We start from the raw sequence: 15829 nt of genomic DNA on the forward strand, positions 1-15829 counted from the left end.
GTAGCTAAACCAGAATGCCTGCTTAAAGCATCCCCCTCACCCACCCTTGAGCAAAAGGGAACTTTTAAAAAGAATTGCAAATGAGTTACTTGCTTTAAAAATATGGGTTTTTTCCCTCCTTCTAATGAAAGACTAATTGAAATGTCGGCATTAGTTAGGCAATCTTTTAAATTCAATTTCCTCTTCTTTCTATTCATTCTGTTAAATTGGTTTCCTTTTCAATATGTTGGATGGGTTTAATAATTATTTGGGAATGAACCACTTGGAATAAGTCACTTTTTTGATCTTATTAAGAGTCATCTTGAGTCCTGAGTTCTGCCTGTAACAATAGATCTTTATATTATGCAAACGTGCTGTCAGTAAATTAGACTTTCCTTGAGGTTCAAAGTGTACTCTTAGTATGAAAAATACGTTTTCTGTGTTGTTTCCCCATCAATTTTTATTTTTAAGAATTAATTTAATGCAAAAAAGGATGTTTTTTTTCTTCAGAAAATATTTTCAAGAGTTAAAATAAATATGCTGGGTGTGTAAACATGCATAGGAGAAAGTCATGTGTTCATTTCATTGTCTATTTTAATTAGAAGAGATTAGCTTCTTCCAAGGGATGTTTTTCAAACAAAAATGTCCTTTTTTTCCTAAATAACTTATTCCCCACCCCTTCTACCCCCTCAAGTAACTTAGTTACAGATCTATGGGAATGATTTCAGTTTGCCTTGTTTTTAATTTTGGACTTTTGTTTACAATCACACACTACAGTTATGGAGTTAAAGACAGAGGTGTTTTGAAAATTCATATTTCTCTATTCCAAATGTTTGAGATGGCTCAACACCCAACGCCCAGATTAGCAGGGATAAAAAAACTCCAGACAAACAAACAAACGGTAAACCATACACTGATCTTCACTCCTGCCAAAACTGGCAAGGCAGGTTACTATATATAAACAATAAGCAAACCTCAAGTCAAACTGATGTCACCTAGCTGGGTAACGAGATGTCCAAGCTCAGAGAGCACCACAAACAACTATTCCTATGAAGTCTGTTCCAATAACTTGCTTCGGTAAATTCGGATTAAGTATTGAAAAACCTTTCAGCCTGAAAATATTGAAAGTAGTAAGAACCAAAGGACAACTTTGTCCCGATTTAAAAAGCCACTGCTTTCAAAAGAAAAGAAAGGACAAACTGAATTCTGAATTTTTGCTGATCTTTAAAATAGCCATTGCTGGGTTGGAAATTATTTTTCTTTGTCAGGATATATTTTTTTGCAACTTGCTCTTTAGCAATCTCCGTCTGAGAAGGAAGCTTATTAAAAGCCTCATTGGCTCAATATATATACCAAGCTGATTTGTATGTGTTACAAATTTGAATTAAACTGAACTCAGCACAAATGTGTCCCTGTATCTTTTAATTTAAAAAAAAAAAAAAGTTTCCTACGGTCATTTCCAGATTTTTTTTTCTTTCTCATGCTGGATGTTGGAATTCCACAGCCAACTGCCAGTCCTGGGCTGGCTGGTTGTCATGGGAACGCCTCCCCAGGAATAGCATCTCTCCACCTTGGCTGCTGCTGGACCAGCTTTGTGGGCTCTGAGTACCCCAGAGCAAAGGTTCCCCCATTGCTGTTCCAGAACCTTCCATGGAGCCCAAACCACCAGAAGTGGTAGGCGCTGAGATCAAAGTCATTGAGATTGTTTTTAACAAGCATTGTTTCTGTTCTGTATTATATGTAAGCCGCCTTCCCATCTTTGGAAGAGTTGAAAGGCGGACGACAATAATTAGGGTGGGATAGATGAATTAAATGGCGTGTGAATCGGTACAAGGGGATGGGTTGATACACTGACCATGGGGGGGGGGACTTGGTAGTCCTAACGTAAGATGGGCTATGTAGTTCCCTTGGGTGTTTCAGACTGTGGTTTTGTCTGCTCTGGTCAGGCTGTTGTGGCTTATGGGAACTGGAGCCCAAAATTTTGGGGCTACTTATTAAACAGAGAAGGGAAATATCTGATCTCATTTTATATTTGTGTCATATTAGTCAGCGATCACCTTCATAATCTTAACTGTGATTCTGATAGAGACTTTGGAATATAATAAGTCAGAGATGGAATTGATGTGTTTTAGTAAACCAATGTTTGCTTCTCTGGGTTTACTGGCAGTCACAAATGCCTGAATTCAGGCCTCACACTGAGCCTTAAATCATGGCTTAAATTGTGTTAGATACAGTTAGCAAGCTACACATAAACCAAGCAGACTACGGTTTGGCTTAGTAAGTAGCCCAGAACTTACCAGCATCAGGTCCAACCCATTTATTTGAAGCTTAGCTTCGAACAAACTGTGATTAAAGCAAGCCAAGGATAGCAGTGTGTGTGAATCCAAGTTTGGAGTCCAAAAAGTTTGTCGCCCTCAATTTTATGGTGTTTGGGCATCCAACATCCTGGTGGGTGGGTGGAGAGATAGATGATAGGGAGGGAGGGAGGGAGGGAGGGAGGGAAGGAAGGAAGGAAGGAAGGAAGGAAGGAAGGAAGGAAGGAAGGAAGGAAGGAAGGAAAGAAAATAGAAAGAAAAAGAAAGATAAAGAAAAGTGAAAGAAAAGGATAGATGGATACACTAAAATACAGTTTCTACTCTAGAGATGAAAATTGGCAATCTGGAAATCTGTGTGAGTGTTTATGTGTTTGTGTGTTTCCGTTCCACATGGAAATATCTTGGAAGGCTCTTCAAAGAATTTAATATTCACAGTTTTTTTTAAAAAAGACGGGTTGGAAGGAACAGGAATGTCCAATGACAGAACCATGAGGAAATCTGACCTCGCCTCACACAAAATGTCCAGGGTTTTGTGTTGACATAGATCTTCCTGTTCAGGATGCCCTGGAGAGCTGTTGGCGCGATGGCTTTCCTTCCACCTTCCCGGCAACCCCGCTATAATTTTATCACTTCCACGAATCCTTCCCTCACCAAAGCCAAAAGAGGAAGGGCATATTCTTAGACTTTTTTTTTTTTAACGGTTCCAAACAGCTTTTTCCAGAGAAGCATTTGAGAGTGTATGCTTAAGTCACAAAAATATTCTGGAGCTTTAGCCAATCTGAAACCAGAGAGACTATCTAGGTCATAGGAAAGAAAAAACTTTACTGCAAAGTTTCTGCCTTTTTATCTGAGTCCTTTTCCGTTTTCCATTACGGACTGGATAAAGATGGACTATGAATCAACAACAGTAGGTCTCTCTCTCTCTCTCCCCTTCCCTCCCTCCTTTCCTGGCACTTTAAAACCTAAACCTACCATGTGGAAACTTTTCCGCAACTAGGAAAGTTTGAATCTCTGAAACCAAACTTGATTCTGGGGCAATTTTTGAGCTGTACAGCTTCAAACCCACATGCATTCTCTACAACATGCCTTGATGGCTATCTGTTAGGGCATCTTGCAGAAGAAAATTGGTTTTTTGTTTGTTTTTAGTGGAACATCTCCTGTTCAAAATGGGTTTGGCACTGAGGAACTTCTGCAGAACTTAACTAGAGATGCCTCCAGAATGGTTAGAAAGCTTCTGGGGGAGAAGGTGCTTGCGTATAATGCCGGGGAAGATGGTTTTGGTGAAGATGCTTCTGATGTACAGCAGATATTGTCATGAGATTGGAGTCTGTTATGTTGGTGGTAGAATTGGGTCTTCTGGGCAGCCTTGTTGGGATTCAGGCAGGCTTCTGGGTGGATTTCCATTTGATCTAGAAAAGTCCAGAATTGTCCGTTTGTTCTTTCGGGTCTGCTGTGGGGTGGTATTACGATAATTAAAATGGATGTTCTCTGGATCTTTAAATCCGAGTTCTTCAGAAATCGGTAGTTTATCAAATGAACTGTTGCCCTTTCACTTCTGACCAGCATTCCTGTTCATGCTGGAAGTCATAACTAAACCAGTTATGCCATCCGGTTGAACAACACTTGTCGGTTCCCATGTTTATGTTGTTTTCTTGACAACGATGTGGTAGTGGGTTGCCTTTGCTTCCAGATTGTTCTTTTGAATTTCCATCTTAGCATCTAAACAGGGGGGACAAGAGATGAATGGGGCCATCTTTTCCCACTGGATGTTTTCCAGATCAGTGAAATGCATACATAATTCAGTTTTCAGAGATTGGGGAATTCTACTGACCTCTTTCATTTTGTTACCTCTGCAGTTTGGAAGCTCTGTGTGGGAATGTTTTTGTGTTTGTGTTTGGTATTTTCAAAACATTTACTGTGCTAATTCTTGGTTTGATGTTGTTCTTTGCTGCCCTGTGGAGTCCATTTGGATGGAAAGGCAGGATACACATTTCTTTTTTAAAACAGAAAAAAGAAGGGAGGGAAAAAAGGGTGGGATGGCTCGGTTAGAATTGAAAACGGGAGAGAAACACCGCCAATTTTTGGCACAAGGTTTTCTGCTGTTGAGGAAAACCTGCAATTACTACCTATCGCACAAATGTTGCAACAGGAAAACTGCATAGTCAGAAAGACCAAAATCATCCAATGCCTAGAAATTCTAGACACTGCTTTAAAAGAATAAAAATAATTCAGAATTAGTGCTGTTTGGGAGAGAGAGGAGCTTCTGCTGGATATCTCAAGATTGGAGAGACTGCTTTTCCTCGGATGTGAGAACGGTTGGACATTTTCCCAGAAATCAATGTGAACGGCATGCTCAACAGCTGCTGTTTAAACCAGATGCTTCCAATGTGGTGTTCTGTCAGTGCATTGATGTGGCTGTCCATTCTTGGCCTACACATCTTAGCTGACAAATGCGGGATTTGTTCTCTCTGCACAATATGACAGCACCAATTGGAGAACGCTGCCTGTCAACTCGTAAAGCATGCCTGTTTCCGAGTTGCCATAAGGAGAGGGTGGGGGAAACCAGAGGCACATTCCATGCTTATCTTATAAAGATTGTAGCCTAGGCTACCGGATCTTCTGCCCCTGAAAATCCTTCATTGGAGAGTGTGATTGATGGCACCCAGCCCATGAACATGCTTTGTTGGAGAATCTGATGTATAATACCCACAAAGGGGAGGGGGGAAACAGGGTCACAAGTGACCATAAATCATGTGTGTTAGAGTTGGTTTCAAGTGGGATAACACTGACATGTTACTCCTAATAAATCTTTGGGATTCTTTTGAAGCTTGGCTCGAGGGTCATGATTTAATTAGGGCGTTGCCAGAAATCACCGCCTTTATTAATTGGTAAGGAACTTTCACGCATAAATCTGCATTTGTGGAAGATCCAATTCGAAGAACACTAACACACACAAACATATGGATCATTGCCAATTTCATTGGGTTTTTTCTTTTCTTGCTTTTTAGTTCGCTGGGGAAGAAAAGCGATTTGGGACTCGGACTATAGTGGTTGGCCACCACTTGGTTCCTCATATTGAAGCTTATGTGCCCCAAAAGTTCTGCTCCAATCAAATTGTCTCCTCCAAGGTATGGATTGATGGAACTTGATTGGTTGGATCCTTCTGCGCCATGGCCAGCTCGAGGGTGATCCATGCAATGCCTCCTTATATCAAGATTAGAAGGTCCTTCCACAACAGGTTGCCTTCCAGGATTTCCCAGGTTATAGCCCATGCTGGTTGGGAATGATGGAAGCTGTAGTCTGACTTAAGATATGGGGGTGGTCCTCAGATCTTCACACTTGTTGGTTTTGCAATTCCAGTATTGAAAAGTTTAGAGCAAGGTTGTCCAACTTTGGCAACTTTTAAAACTTGTAGACTTCAACTCAATGCAGCCTTAGCCAACTATTCCTCAGCATGGCTGGCTGAGGACTTCTGGGAGCTGAAGTCCACAGGTCTTAAGGTTGCCAAGATTGGACACCCCTGCTTTAGAGTCTCAACTTGATTAGTGAACCTAACCCTATTGTTTTCTGATTTTAATTCCAAACAGTACAAAATCTGGGGTCGCATAACACGCTAAAATGTGGCTTAGTTAGCACAAGCTAAAGAATAACTCGTACAATTAATAAATATCTCCCCTTTCTACTTATTTGAATGGTTGAGACCAAGCCAGCTGCATTCAAACAATAGGTTGGCCTCCAAACAGCCAGATTAAATTTTGGCTGAACCCAGCTGTAGAACTGAGACAGTATCCAGACTTCCCAAAAGCCTGCAAAGTTTTCCGATTTAGAAAAGGACCAGCTTGGACAATCTTGTCTACCACAGTTAGTAGAAACCTGCTTTTTGCAATCTTTTTTTAGGCTAGTTTTCAGTGTAACTGCTGACTTTTAATTTTATTTCAGGAAAGGTCAACTCTATATATGTATGTGTATTTGTATATATGTGTATTTGCATTTATGTCCATTTGTGTGTTTAATAAACATTGGGTTAGTTCATTTTCTTCCAAGCTTTATACCCTGAGGTAGTTTATTGAGTTACTTTTCCATTTTAATGCGGCACTTCCACAGAATTGTCCTTTTTGAGGAAGCTGAGGTTAAAAATCTATAAACAAATCAAACAGTTCACCCCATCACACTTCCTGATCTCCTTTTTGGGCCAAAAATTTTGCAGCATGTTAAATTCATATTAAATATTAAATTTAGAGCATATACATTCATTAAGGTTTGCATTTCTATTTTTACTTTTTCAAAGTCATTTTGAAAATGGTATTTTTTCCCTGGCGGGCTGGTAATAGTCTAAATTAACAGAATTCGTAGGGTTGATGGATACATTCTCAAAGAAATCAAGAATGCTTTAAAAAAAATTTGTTTAAAAAAACCCCACACATTTGGAGTTCAGCAATTCCAGAAGAGTTCTATAAAATCTGCCCTTTTGTGGTATTAAGATGTATCCCATCTTGTTTCTGCCTTGCAGTATACAGTCTGGAATTTTCTTCCCAAGAATCTGTTTGAACAGTTCCGAAGAATTGCCAATTTCTACTTTCTTGTCATTTTCCTCGTCCAGGTAAGACTACTTTAAAAGAAGGAGAGCACCAACAGATATGGTTTGGGTTGCTCTTCTCTTCTCCTCCTCCTCCTCCTCTCCTTCTCCTTCCTCCTCCTCCTCCTCCTCCTCCTCCTCCTCCTCCTCCTCCTTCTTCTTCTTCTTCTTCTTCTTTTCTTCTTCTTTAAAAAAAAACAGTGACCTTTAGTTTTTGTCCTCAGTTCTGGGTTTAGATTCTGTTAACAGAGTTGGAAGAGACCTTGTAGGTCATCTAGTCCAGGGGTCTCCAACCATGGCAACTTTAAGATTTGTCGACTTCAACTCCCAGAATTCAAGCTGGCTGAGGAATTCTGGGAGTTGAAGTCCTCAGTCTTAAAATTGCCAAGGTTGGAGACCTCTGATCTAGTCCAAACCCCTGCCCGAGCAGGCGACCTGACACCATTTCTGACAAATGGCAGCCCAATCTTTTCTCACTGCACCCCAAAGAAATAGAGTTTCAGCTATTTCCTGATAGGTTGCCATGGTATCACCTGGCGTCTTCCCCGATGCCTGGAAGGCTTTGAAACAAGTGAAGGAATCTTACATAACTTGAGATAAATCAAGTTCTGGGTGTGGATTTCTCATGTTTTCCATGACAGGTAGCTTAATCTAGAATTTATTAACCTGTGGTAGAGAACCATGCCAGAAGGGACGCGTGGCTATTTGCATAATCTTTCTGTCAATGATTTGATTTTGATCAACCCTCTGTCATAATTGTGTTGGGGCAGGCCAGGTGCTTTTAGGGCAAATCGTTAAGAAATGGTGTTCCCACATGAAAATTTGGGGCCAAAAAGGGATCTTTTGACTCTTAAATGATCTGGGATGGATGCTTCCCAAGATGCCTTCAACTGGCAGATTCTTCAGCAAAATCACCCTGGAAGACCATCACAAATTCCTGATGGTCTTCCAACAAGCAAATAAGAACCCATCATATAACAGTGGTCACCAACCGGTGGTTCGGGGACCACTGGTGGTCCACAGAGAAATGTTCCCCCTCAAAGCACCCGCCAAAGCAATTCATCCAGGCTGGGCAGGGACACAGGGCTGCACCTGCCACATGGCCCACCCACCCGCTGCCCCCCACCCTTCAGCCAAGCGCAAACCTTACCTTGACTAGAGCCACATGAGTTGGAACTGGAAGGTAAGACCAACGGCGGGGAGGGAAATCCGCCCTGCGGTGGCTTGCTGACGTTGGTGGGAAAGTCGATCCCATATTCCAGAGCTGCAGGAGTCCCAGGACTGGCCCTTCGGTCATCCCGGAGCAGCTCCTCCAGTCCATGGCAGGCTGGTACACCCAGGTGGAGGAGCAGCTGCTCCGGGATGACCAAAGGGCCAGTCCTGTGACTACTGCAGCTCTGGAATATGGGACCGACTTTCCCACCAATGTCAGCAAGCCACCGTCAGTCAAAATTCGTACTAGTGGTCCGCAGGATTTAAAATTATGAGTTTGGTGGTCCCTGAGGTCCAAAAGGTTGGCAACCCCTGCATTATAACATGCTTGGGAAAGCTCTTTGGACTTTGGATCACCTCTTCGCTTGTTGGAGAAATGCTTCCATCAGTTGGCACCCAATTTAGAAGGATAATCAGGGCTGGGCTGCTGGGGGTTCACAGGTGATCGGGAGAGCCCCTAGCTAAGATTCTGTGCAGTTTGGAGTACCCCAATAACCCACTCCTGGCCACCCCATACTGTTCCTCCCGGGATTTGCCAGGTGGCCTGTTTTGGATGCAGGTAAGTGCAGGGCATGCACAGAGGTTCGGGGAACCCGAAAAATGGGCCTCCTGGAAGTTCAGGAAGTCCAGAAATGGGCCCATTTCCAACTTCCAGAGAGCGCCTGGAACCGAGGGAGGCTGTTTTGGTCCTCCTGGAGGCTCGAGGAAAGCCTTTGGGGCCCAGGGAGGGCAAAGACTCCCCTTGCCCCACCGTGGTGCAGGAGGCTGACTAGGCCATGCCCATCACGGCCACACCCACCCAGCAACCGGGCTGAGAACTTGTTGCTAAAATTTCTCTCAAGCTGTTGCCTTTAAATTGGTCCATCCTGTAGCTTTTCTGCATCTTTGCTTAGGTGATAGTGGACACACCAACCAGCCCGGTGACCAGTGGCCTTCCTCTCTTCTTTGTGATTATTATTACAGCTATTAAACAGGTAAGTCTTGCTCCTTATCCCCAGCAAACAGAGGATCGTTTCTATCCACTCCTTCTGAACCCACTTTCTTGATATTCCAAGTTTATCTTGCTACAATTGGGAGCTCCTGTAGCTAGAGAGAAAGGGGTATGCCTCTGGAAGGCTGTTTTTAAAACATGTGGAGCCCATTTCTTCTGTCCCTTCCATTCTGAGATTGAATTTTTCTGGTTTTCTGGTCTGTATATTCCACCTGCTTGCTTCTTCAGGGATATGAGGACTGGCTGCGGCACAGAGCGGACAAGGAAGTCAACAAAAGCGCAGTCTTTGTGATTGAAAATGGAGACAGTGTGAAGAAGGAGTGCGAAAAGATTAAGGTAACAGGAAGGGGCTAAGTTTCTCCTTGGTACTGAAGAATAATACTGTTTTTAAGATGTGTGGGCTTCGGTTCCCAGAGGTTCCTTGCCAGGAGTTCTGGGAGTTGAAGCCCACACACCCTCAAGTTGCCCAAGATAGACAGGCAGACACTGTTTGGATGGATGGATGGATGGATGGATGGGGGATAGGTGAGGGATAGATAGATTGATGGATGGATGGATGGATGGATGGATGGATGGATGGATGGATGACAGACAGATAGATAGATAATGGATAGATTGATGGATGGATGGATGGATAGATGATGGATAGATGAGGGATAGATAGATAGATTGATTGATTGATTGATTGATAGATAAATAGATGGATGGATGGATGGATGGATGATGGATAGATGAGGGAGGATGGATGGATAGATTGATGGATGGATGGATGGATGGATAGATAGATAGATAGATAGATAGATAGATGATAGATAGATGAGGGATAGATTGATGGATGGATGGATGGATAGATGATGGATAGATGGATGGATAGATGATGGATAGATGATGGATAGATGATGGATAGATTGATATAGATAGATTGATTGGTAGATTGGTAGATTGATAGAGAGAAAGACAGACAGGCAGGCAGGCAGGCAGGCACAGAGGCAGAGAGGCTGAGAGACTGACTGACAGAGAGACTGATGAACAGACTGTTGTTACAAAAATTACAACTCCCTGTTTTGGCTTTGAAGGTTGGCGACATAGTAGAAGTGCTAGCAGATGACACCTTTCCTTGTGATCTAGTTTTACTGGCCTCAAGTAACAAGGAAGGCACCTGCTACGTCACGACTGCCAGTCTAGATGGAGAATCAAATCACAAGGTAAGCGGACAAGTGAACCTGCCCTTGCGATTTTCTCGGCAAGAGATCTGGATGCGGCTCGCCCTCGTCTCCCGCTAGAACTCTTAAGAGTCTCCTGGTTTCTAGAGCTGGTTTCTTAACTGCTGGTTTCCAATGAGTTTGCTCCCTGCAGGTATCTTAGAAAACAAAACAGATCCAAATACGCGGAAAAGATTGGGTATAAAATGCTTTTTTTAAAAAAGTTTTGTTTTTAAGAAAAAGTATTTCCATCATAGGTGTAATTGTAGGATCTTTGAGCTCAACCCTCGCTTGTAAAAATTATTTCCTTCCTCATATGTGATTTATCATTCCCCGCTTTTATCATTTCCCAATTTTTTCTGGCAAGAGAAATATGTCTCATTCAACTGAAAAGGAGAAAAATGTCAAAATAATGAGCATGGGATACATTGGTGAGAGTTCAGTTTATGAAGATGGATTGCCACTAGAGATCTTGCTGACAGAACTGATCTATAACTCCTGAGCAGTTTCTGGAAATAGGAACTCCTACATACACACACAAACACACACAAAAGAGGAACTTTTAAATCCCGCGTTACCTTCTTAAAGACGTTTCCTGATTACCTGCAAGGTGTGAAACCTCCTTTTCCAACATCATTCTGAAACCTCAGTCTCAGACAATCCTGACCATCTCAGCTTCAAGTTCTTGAGTCCTTTTTAAAAAGAAATTTGAGATGTCTCCCATGATCAGTTTGCAAGGCCATTATTCAGTCCTGAAATGAGTTGGGCCCCCAGATATAGAGTCAAAATGAAGGATGGTATAAGCATCTGGTTTATCTTGGAGGATTGTCCCCACGAGGTTTAGCCAAGCTATGAGGGGAGGGATGGTGCCTAGTAGACACATTTATCGATTTATGGATACGGAGAGTTTTGCAAAATGGTTGACCTGGAGAAGCTTGTCTTAAAATGGCCGCTGCGGTGAGGGCAGAGCTGGTTGCCAAGTAGTCCTGTCTTAGAAGCAAAGCGGGAGGTTGCTCCCAATATACCTGGTATCAGCTTTGTGAGATAGTCCAGACAGGAAGCATGGCCAGATGAACTAATTCCACTTTATTGTAAGGTTGCAGTAACAGAATCTTGCAAATCTGAAGCTCTCCTCTGTCTTCACAACTCAAGAAACTAAGACGCACCCCTTGTAAGATGTTTTCCACACTCCATTACTTCTCTGGGCTCAGCTGCCTCTTATATGATCATGGCCTACTTTGTGGCTCTTCCCTCCCCATCCCCCAAGGCCATTCTCACAAACCATCCAACCCTCTAATCCACCTAGATGTCCTTAGTTTTCTCTTCTGGGCATCCTTCCAAACAGAGCAGTGGGGTCTACAGCTGCTCACTAGAGATATGTCAGAGAGAGGGTGAACTCAGAGACATTCATGGAAATAAAAGTGATACTAGAAGATGGGCCTTGCTTTCTCCTACCTTTTTTTTTTTTTTGTAGTTCCTGTGTTCCTTGTAAATGCCTAAAAATCAGAGTGGAACTGAGCGTCTAATGAACAGCCAAGAAGTTTGACATTAATCATGGAATGGTTTGATTCCCATCATAAAGTTTGTTCACTCATTGCTGCATAAAATTAACGCCTGCATTTCTTGGGTGGATCATTAAAAATCGTCTCTTCTTTTACTCTAAAGAGCTCTTAGATGAGAAAGCAGGAAGAAAGACAAAGGAAAAAGAGAAACAGAAAGAGGAAGAGAATAATCAAGTTTTCCTTTTACTTTATATCTTTCTGCACCTCCTTTTCTATCTCTCTTTTTACTCTTTGTCTTTTTGCCTGATTATTAGTTTAAGTTAGTTTTTATTTGCACATTTTTGTAAAAAAAAAAAAAGAAATCCAATAAAATGGCCGTGCAGCTGTAATCTTAAAAACCCGAAGCAGCTGACAAAATACAAATGAATATCACTCAACGATGCTTCAAATTGTGGATTTAAAATTAGCAGGAGTTGTTTGGCTGCTGGTGGTTCTTCAGTTTTGTGTGTCTTCGCTTTTCTAGACTCACTACGCTGTGCAAGATACAGCCAAGATGAATACAATTGAAGCCATGAACAGTTTGGTTGCCACTGTCGAATGTGAACAACCCCAGCCAGATTTGTACAGGTGAATTTTGACGTGGAGGCCTTCCCTTTTTGTGGAAAGCCCAACGGATGGATCGTCTTTATTTCTTTACCAAGCCTGCTTCTCCACTCCTCACTTCCTTCCTTTAAATTTAAACTGCTGTAACTCCCGTATGAAAACGAGACATTGACAGTAGTACATCAACATCCTTCTCTGTGCATGTCCCAACAGGTTTGTGGGCAGAATTAACATCTACAGCGATGAACCAGAGCCGTTAGCCAGGTGGGTTCCTTCGCTTGATGGATTGGGATTTAACGTCTTGTAAAATAATTAGCTGTAGTGGAGGATGGAAAAGACCTGGAAGAAGGTATAGTATGTGTGGCAAGGATGGGGGAACACGAACTTAATCTGGGAAAACGGGAAGGTAAGGAAGAAACTCAAAGCAGCTTCACCTTGATTCTCTTTGGTATAAGTGCAACGTTGTTGGGCTTCCAGTAGTGTGTTATTTTAGCCTATATCCCTAAAGTTCTAATATTTCTGATAAGATATGTTTTCCTATCTTCTCTATTTCAAAGGGCTGGCACAGCTTCTTTTTAATATCAAGGGTTATCACATTGAGGGTAGAGAAATCCAGATGATCCCTTAGATATCAGCTGTGAAATCCAGGTGATCCCTTAGATATCAGCTGTGAAATCCAGGTGATCCCTTAGATATCAGCTGTGAAATCCAGGTGATCGCTTAGATATCAGCTGGGAAATCAAGAAGAGCCCTTAGATATCAGCTGTGAGATACAGACTCTCACTTTGGATGCCATGATCTTAGTGGTCGTCCAAATTTTTGAAGTAGTCCTGTAATCCCTGCCTCTGATTTCTCTCCCTCACCTATTAATTTTACACATTCCCCGTATACTGAGTTGTCGTAATGGACTTTGTAGCTATGTCATGTTCTAAATAGTTGTGGATTTTTTTTTCTTCCACCAATGGTTGGCCGTCGGAATTTTCCATTTGCTTCCTATCCTTTATTAGTTCATAATATGAAATTCTCCCGAATAGAAAAGAAAATAGTGGGAAAGTAAAAGAAGGAGAAGAGAAGGGGAAAGTGCAGGGCAAAGGGGAAAGAAAGAAAGAGAGAGAGAGACACAGAGAGAGAGAGAGAGAGAGAAGGCACGGACTTTTGCAAAATAATATAAACTGGCTCTTTCTATAACTGCAAATGTTATCTAATCAGTAAATTTTCATATATTTTTTTTTACACCTCAAGCACAAAGTCCAGAAGCGGTTTCCAACTAAAAACAAATGCAATCGTGTTTTTTTTTTCCTCCTGTAATCAAAGCCATTTAATCATCTCTGCTAAATGAATTCAGTGATTCATCAGTTGCTTCTCTTCTTACCAATGATCTGATCCTCCATTTTCGTTTTTAGACCGTTGGGTCCCGAGAACCTTTTGCTGAAAGGAGCAAAATTGAAAACCACCCCAAAGATTTACGGTGAGCATTTTCCTGCTTTTCTTTCGCATCCATTGATTTCCTTGAGAGTTGCGATCCTGGGCGTGTCTGGGATTTCTTTTGGAGTAGGCATGTTGAAGATAGATCATTGTGCCTAACCACGTTGCTGCCTCTTTCTCTCTCTCTCTCTCTCTCTCTCTTTCTCTCTCTCTCTCTCTCTCTCTCTTTTCTTTTCCTTTCTAGATCTTCAATGGTTCAGGAGCTTCTCTCTCTTCTTTTGCAGGAGTTGCTGTATATACTGGGATGGAAACCAAGATGGCATTGAACTACCAAGGGAAGACTCAGAAACGCTCTGCAGTTGAAAAGTAAGCTGAATGTATCTCCCCCGCATTCTTTGTCTTTATAAACATTGGTTTAAAGCAAAACAAAAGAGATGTTTATTTGAGCCTGGGTTGTGTACAAAACATAGCCGTCTCTTCTATGCCCTCCTCAGACCTTCAGGAGGGGATTACTATTTACAGATGGCCTAGCGACTTAGGCCAGGGGTCCTGTAATTCCTGAAGTTGGATCCTTTTCAACCAGAGGTGGTATTCAGCCGGTTCGGACAGGTTGTGGAAAACCGGTAGTGGAAATTTCGGAGAACCGGCCAATCCCACCTCTGACTGGCCCCACCAACCCCATCTCTTCTCTGCCTCCCATTGAGTCCCAGCTGATTGGCTGGGTCTTCTTTGGTTGCCCTGCACAGGAGAACTGAGCTGGAAAGCAGGTTATTGGGGTGGGGAGGGAATGGGGATTTTGCAGTATCCTTCCTCCCCTACTATGTCCACCTTCACCTCCATGTTGGTTCACCCCTCCACAGCAGTCCCAGTGTCTCATGTGGCCCGTTGAGGAAATCCATTGCACATCCCTGGTTTCGATCTAATGTCTGTCAAGCCAGTGCTTTGACATTGCCAGGAGCAAGTTCTCGCATCCCCTTGTGCGTACTGTTTGTGAAACGCCGGGCGTCGCCCTAACTCTTGGAACGTTGGACTTTCCAGGTCAATCAATATATTCCTGTTGTTCTACTTGTGCCTGCTGGTGAGCAAAGCTATCATATGCACTACTTTGAAATACATCTGGCAGAGTGTCCCATATCACGACGAACCCTGGTACAACCCCAAAACCCAAAGAGAGAGAGAAGCTTTCAAGGTAGATCAGTTGACTTGTGTTGGCTGACGGTTGTCTACCTTCGGATTTGTTCCATTTATGGGTGCTTGATGCCTCTTGCTCAGTGTGTTTCTGTGTCCTTTTCAGCTGCTAAAGATGTTCACTGATTTCCTGTCCTTCATGGTCCTCTTCAACTTCATTATCCCGGTCTCCATGTATGTGACTGTCGAGATGCAGAAATTCCTAGGCTCCTTCTTCATTACCTGGGACAAAGAGATGTATGATGAAAATATCCAAGAAGGCGCCTTGGTGAACACCTCTGACCTCAACGAAGAACTTGGGCAGGTGAGTCACGTCTCCCTGTACTTCCTACCATCCGACAGAGGCAAATATTAGCTGGTCTTCTCCCCAGGGTGGGATTCTACTGGTTCGGACTGGTTTGGGTGAACCGGATGTTAAATTGACATCTGGTTTGCTGAATCACTAGTTGAACTGACCGGCTGGCACCGCCCACCCTGTCCCGCCCCTCCCAGGAGTCTCCACGTGGCCTGTTTCGGATGCAGGTAAGTGCAGGATCAGCAGGAAGGAAAAATGGGCCGAACCGGAAGTTCCAGAGGCCCAGTAACGGGCCTGTTTCCAGCTTCTGGAGCCCAGGGGAGGCTGTTTTCGCCCTCCCAGAGGCCCGAGGGAAGCCTCTGGACCCTGGGGAAGGCAAAAAACGGGTCAAACCAGAGGTTCCAGTAGGCCATGCCCACCCAGCAACCAGGCAGCAAACCTGTTGCTGGGATTTTTGAATCCCACCCCTGCTTCCACTTTTCTTGCCTCTGGTCTTCTGCAGAAAATGCAGATGGTATCTGTTGTTACCAAACAGTAATGG

General features: G+C 43.0%; 1 protein-coding gene across 6 annotated transcripts in view; it reads left to right on the forward strand.

Annotated features, from left to right (window-relative positions):
- Nucleotides 1-15829, forward strand: part of ATP11C (ATPase phospholipid transporting 11C (ATP11C blood group)) — a 62016-nt gene that overhangs the window by 17102 nt on the left and 29085 nt on the right. For all 6 annotated transcript variants that reach the window (XM_087941179.1, XM_026716683.2, XM_026716685.2 and 3 more), the window contains exons 2-12: nucleotides 5303-5422; nucleotides 6805-6894; nucleotides 8976-9056; nucleotides 9302-9409; nucleotides 10150-10278; nucleotides 12301-12404; nucleotides 12594-12644; nucleotides 13784-13848; nucleotides 14090-14171; nucleotides 14844-14994; nucleotides 15100-15297. In XM_087941179.1, coding sequence (XP_087797305.1) covers nucleotides 5303-5422; nucleotides 6805-6894; nucleotides 8976-9056; nucleotides 9302-9409; nucleotides 10150-10278; nucleotides 12301-12404; nucleotides 12594-12644; nucleotides 13784-13848; nucleotides 14090-14171; nucleotides 14844-14994; nucleotides 15100-15297 — 1179 coding nt within the window. The remainder of the gene's footprint in view (nucleotides 1-5302; nucleotides 5423-6804; nucleotides 6895-8975; nucleotides 9057-9301; nucleotides 9410-10149; nucleotides 10279-12300; nucleotides 12405-12593; nucleotides 12645-13783; nucleotides 13849-14089; nucleotides 14172-14843; nucleotides 14995-15099; nucleotides 15298-15829) is intronic.

Source organism: Pseudonaja textilis, chromosome 12, assembly GCF_049901715.1.
Source record: "Pseudonaja textilis isolate UNSWEBS1 chromosome 12, rPseTex1.2, whole genome shotgun sequence".
In the NCBI taxonomy this organism is placed as follows: Eukaryota; Metazoa; Chordata; class Lepidosauria; order Squamata; family Elapidae; genus Pseudonaja; species Pseudonaja textilis.